Source organism: Ambystoma mexicanum, chromosome 9, assembly GCF_040938575.1.
Source record: "Ambystoma mexicanum isolate Mex_15411 chromosome 9, UKY_AmexF1_1, whole genome shotgun sequence".
NCBI lineage: Eukaryota > Metazoa > Chordata > Amphibia > Caudata > Ambystomatidae > Ambystoma > Ambystoma mexicanum.
Window position 1 is genome coordinate 1526724904 of NC_090931.1, and position 5311 is coordinate 1526730214.

At 46.1% G+C, this 5311-nt stretch overlaps 1 protein-coding gene across 1 annotated transcript; it reads right to left on the bottom strand.

Annotated features, from left to right (window-relative positions):
• Nucleotides 1–317: 317 nt before the first annotated feature.
• On the bottom strand, nucleotides 318–1238 carry LOC138487558 (zinc finger protein 436-like). The gene has a single exon (XM_069614038.1). The coding sequence runs from the start codon at nucleotides 1236–1238 to the stop codon at nucleotides 318–320; it is 921 nt and encodes a 306-aa protein (XP_069470139.1).
• Nucleotides 1239–5311: the final 4073 nt, after the last annotated feature.

Consider the following 5311-nt stretch of genomic DNA (forward strand, 5'->3'; position numbering starts at 1 on the left):
GACTCTCAGACATTAATCACTGTTCACAGGGCACTAACACCAGAGCAGTTGCATTGTTCATTTAAGAAGGCTCAGTACTGTTGCAACCACCATGAGCGCACCACTTGTTTGGGATCCCTGATGTTGCCTCAAGATCGATACTGCGTAGAGGGGCTAAGACAATGCATCCACCTGCATGCCTCTTTTGATGCTTCTACATGTTTAAGCTGTTACTGAAGCTTTTATCACACCCCATACACTGGTATGGTCGCTGCCCAGTATGATTTTTACTATGACGGTTTAAGTGTGAGCTCTGAGCTAAGCTTTTCCCACACTCCCTACATTGGTCGCTCCACAGTATGGATCTTCTGATGTCTATACAGATTTGCTTTTTGTTTGAAGCTTTTCTCACACTCCATACACTGGTATGGATGCTCCCCAGTATGGATCCTCTGATGCTGGTACAGAGTTGATCTCAGAGCAAAGTTTTTCTCACACTCCGTACACTGGTATGGTCGCTCTCCAGTATGGATCCTCTGATGTTCGTTTAGATTTGAGCTGTTAGTGAAGCTTTTCCCACACTCCGTACACTGGTATGGTTTCTCTCCAGTGTGGGATCTCTGGTGAGACTTCAGATTTGACACCTGATTGAAGTGCTTACCACATTCCGTACACCCATATGGCTTTTCCCCTGTATGGAGCCTAAGATGCGTATTCAGAGTTGAGGGGTCCTTGAAGCTTTTCTTGCACTCTGTGCATTCATATGGCCTCTCCCTCATATGGATCTTCTGATGCTGGTAAAGATTTGAGCTCTGAGCGAAGCTTTTCTCACACTCTGTGCACTGGTATGGTCGCAATCCAGTATGTATATTCTGATGCTGGTTTAGATGTGAGCTCTGAGCAAAGCTTTTCTCACACTCCGTACACTGGTATTGTCGTACTCCAGTATGGCTCTTCTGATGGTGGTGCAGATGTGAGCTCTGAGAGAAGGTTTTACCACACTCTGTACACTGGTATGGTCGTGCCCCAGTATGGATCCTCTGATGCGTGATCAGAGTTGAGCGGTCCTTGAAGTTTTTCTTGCACTCTGTGCATTCATACGGCTTATCCCTCATATGGATCTTCTGATGCTGGTGCAGATACGAGGTCTGATCGAAGCTATGCTCACACTCTGTACACTCCATCGAACATTCCCCTATGTGGGATCTCTGATGTATTTCCAGATGCGATGCTGTATTAAAGTGCTCATCACATTCCATACTTTCATGGACCTTCTCCAGAATGTGTTCCTCATGGCTGCTCACTCTCTGTTGAAAGAAGCAGAGGTTCCACACATTATTTCATATCATTGTACAGCCAAAATATCAATAGACTCTTTCTCACTTTACACCCCACTCGCAAACTCACTGGGCAATTCTGAGTGACGCCATTAGTGTCTTGCTACAGATTAATTTTAGGAGAGAATAGCAGAGTCCTGGAACCTCGTCACAGTCCAATCCTCAATAAATATATATGCATATATATAGACCCTCCATAGTCCTCACCAATTAGGAGAGAGAAATTGACAAAGTATACTTGCGGGAGAATATACACTGATGTAATGTGCAAAATTTAACAAAAGTCTAGTCCACGTTGCTCACCAGCAACATGCCTGGTTAGTACATTCATGGGAAGAATATAGAATTACAGATGGGATCTTTCAACTGCAGGGATGTACTCCACCTGGGGGTTCAGAGTAAAATCTGATAGACAGCGAGAGTGAAACTCAAGCTGTCACTGAACCTCGATGTGGAATGTACCCTGCGGTTCATAGCGGCCATATACAATTTTATTAAAGTAAAAAGAGGGTTGAAAAAGTCCGATCTTGCCCTACCTCTAGATGAGTTTCCCTGAACTAAAGGCTGTTTGTGGCAGAATGTCCATAGTAAAGTTCTCTGTCCTGTGTCCAAATCCTAACCTGACCCTTACACGCCAAAATCAGTATAAAGTCTTGGCTAAAGATCATCTGCAGCTCTCTTTCAGAGTTTTAACATACAGTTCCAAAAGGTGGAAAAGGAACAAACAAGCTGCACAGTTCCACAAATCTCAGAAAGAGATTCTCTTCAGGTTTCTTAGTTCTCTGTCCTGTGGTATGGTTCTTCCCTTCATCCTTCCCTCCATTACACAGGGCACTTTTCCCAATGCCGACTGTGGCCCTGCTGCATGTCCCTCTAGGGCCCCCCAAGCACTCTCCTTGTCATGTATCAAAGGGAGTGTTATGGTCCCAATAGAATTAACTCACCCTTAGTTCTCTGTCCTGTGGTATGGTTCTTCCCTTCATCCTTCCCTCCATTACACAGGGCACTTTTCCCAATGCCGACTGTGGCCCTGCTGCATGTCCCTCTAGGGCCCCCCAAGCACTCTCCTTGTCATATATCAAAGGGAGAGTTATGGTCCCAATAGAATTAACTCACCCTAAAGTCCCTTCCATACTGGTGGGACAGAGGATTGCATTTAAGACACACACAGATATTTACAAGGCAGTGTTATTACTTAAAAGGGACGAGAGAATGATAGGGCTCATAAACACATTGGTCAGGAGCATGGAAGCAATAGAAAGGGGACTGCCAGTAGTGGGAGGGGCAACTGAGCATGTAAGGAGCAGAAAGGGGACTATCAGGAGAAGTGGGAAGGGCGGTTGAGCATCGTAGGACTAGAAAGGGGATTGCCATGAGGAGTGGTGGGCCAGTTGAAGTGAATGGCGGCAACACATATGCTCCTGGATAATAATAGGATAATAAGAAGCTGGGCCATTAACTTTCCTAACTTTTTCAGTATAAATGTAAACATGTTAGTGAAATTACTGTCACAAGCGTTTCCAGTGTCCCCCATTTTGCACCAGCCTTTTAATGAATTCTCCGCTTGTGTATCTTCTGTTATTTTAAAGACTGTACTTTCAGCTGAGCCTGAGGAAGCCAATATTTAGTGGAAGCATTGCCTCATCTTGAGAAGATGCAGTGAGGATCCCATAGCATTGAAATGCGGGTTCAACTTGAACCATTGTTCTATTGCATTGGAACTGAGTCATACTTTTAAGGATCACAGCAGAAAACTAGACAATTCTACTACAAGTAATGCAAAAATAATTCTGGTGCTGTGCTAGTTCAGTTTTAAAATCACACAAGATTTAGGTTTTGATATGAAAACAAGGGTCAGATTTTCCAAACGAGAATCACTTGGGATTTCCAAGAGAATGTTGATGATTTGAAATAAAGCACTTATCTCTCTCTTTTCTGTGCCACCTGTGAGAGGTCCAGGCTTATTTGCTTCCTTTGCAATCCGAGGTTTTTAGTTTAAATCTTCCCATATATACATTCCAGAGTATGTATACTCGAATCTCAGGGAAATAGAGGACTAGGTTTCATATGTAGGAATGTAATAGGAAAGCTTTTGAGCTGTGAGTGAAGTTCTCTTCTTTGATATGATATGATATGATATGGCATTTGTAAAGCGCCTATACACAGGTGTTTCAAGGTGCGACGAGGCAGGGAGGGGGGAACAAGGGGAAGACAGACAACGATCCTACTAGGCCAGGTATCATTCAGACCGCGCAAGTGCAGGGGTAGGGGAAGGGAAAAGGTGCAAGGGGAAGGGGTGGGGGAAGTGCAGTACAAGTAAGTAGAATAAAATAAATAAATAAATAGGGCCAGCTGGTGGCAAGTGCAAGGTAAGTGCAGACAAGTGCTGGTAAGGGGGGGGCTGTAGGGATACAGAGACAGTCCCGCAGTGCAGGGGATGCCAGGGAGGCAGTGCAAGTGGAGAGTGGCTGGGCCCAGGACCGAGGTCGGTGAGAGTGGGCCAGTTGCAGATTCAGTGCAATTTCAATGAAGAATTTAGCAGGGGAGAGGGGCAGAGAAAGCGGAAGCAAAGAGGAAGGTTTTGAGGTGCTTCCGGAACCGGAGATGGTTCTCCTCAAGTTTCAGGGAGACAGGAAGGCTGTTCCAGAGGGAGGACCCTGCCGCGGAGAGAGATCTACCCCCAGCTCGTTGCTTTGAGAAGCGGCTGACCCTGAGGGAGTTGGAGACGGATGACCGAAGGGCTCAGGAAGGAAGATCTTTAGGAAGCGAGAGTTGAAGGTATTTAGGCCCCAGGCCCCAGAAGGCCTTGTGGATCTTTTCATCCGATACACACTGCACCCTCCTTGCTATTACCATATTCCACGTTTCCCTTGACCCCCACATCACTGTTGACCTATAATTGACACCTGAATAAACACCGGAACCAGCAGTTTTTAAATATTTACTTGCGTTTTATTAATGCAACTTCCGGTACACCATGGGACCACGACATAATCCCTAATACTTTTGTGCTCTATGGCTTCCATTAAAAACCATCAACAACTATTTGCTTTTCCAAATGCAATATCCACCAGCTCTGACCTCACGGCAGAGGATTATGGAATTCATAATCAGCTGCAGTAACATCAGGGCTGGGGGATACAGCATTTACACAACCTTCAAGGGATGTCTTAAGACTTGAGGAAAGCTTGGAAAGCCCAGCACCCCACACATCACTGACTGCTTGTGGGACCTGTGGCTCCTGCGCTGTCAAAGGCCACACTGCCTTTGACAGTGCAGCAGCCACAGATCTTGCAATCTATCTGACTCGCAACTCCTGCACTGCCAGTAGGGAGGTGATGATGCTGAGCGAGAGAAGCGGGTACACCTTTTCTGCATGGCGGTGGCTTGCTTTATTGTGTAATTTGTCGGTCTTTCCACTCCATCCTGGGGTCCAGGGGACACTGCTGGGTTGTACATGGAATGCAAGCGGACTATAGCCACTGTGACGAAACTATAGATGTCGTCACTTCTCCCGAGGGGAAGCCCCTTCCCATGAGGTAAGGGAGCTGAGGTTGCTAGTCAATAGTCCGCAGGGGGAGAACCTTGTGGGAGGGAACCCCGCCTCTGGTAGTAGATGGGGTGATTACCAGGGGAGAACACAATGTCCACCAATATACCTCCCAGCTTTCCGCTAACATCTTCCTCTTGAAAGTGAGCATCCCCCAAAAAAGGCATTTATAATTCCCCAGTGAGAGTCAATGATGGACACACCCCAGGTGGGAATGAGACCAAGACCAAGAGCGGGTGAAGTCAAAAAGTAAAAGTTTATCTAAATCAATATAGGGCAAGCAGAGAACTCTGCAAACTCAGAGAGCGCTCTGCCAGACATCAGCAAACATTCACATTTTGTTACAAATCCACGTCACCTATGACGTGGGAGCTAAGGGATACATGAATCGGTGAGATTGGGCAGTGGGGATGGGGTACATATACATCTATAGGGGTGAAGCTCT

Excerpts from the sequence above, each read along its gene's own strand:
- LOC138487558 (XM_069614038.1), bottom strand. The coding sequence starts at position 1,238 with ATGGAATGTGATGAGCACTTTAATACAGCATCGCATCTGGAAATACAT.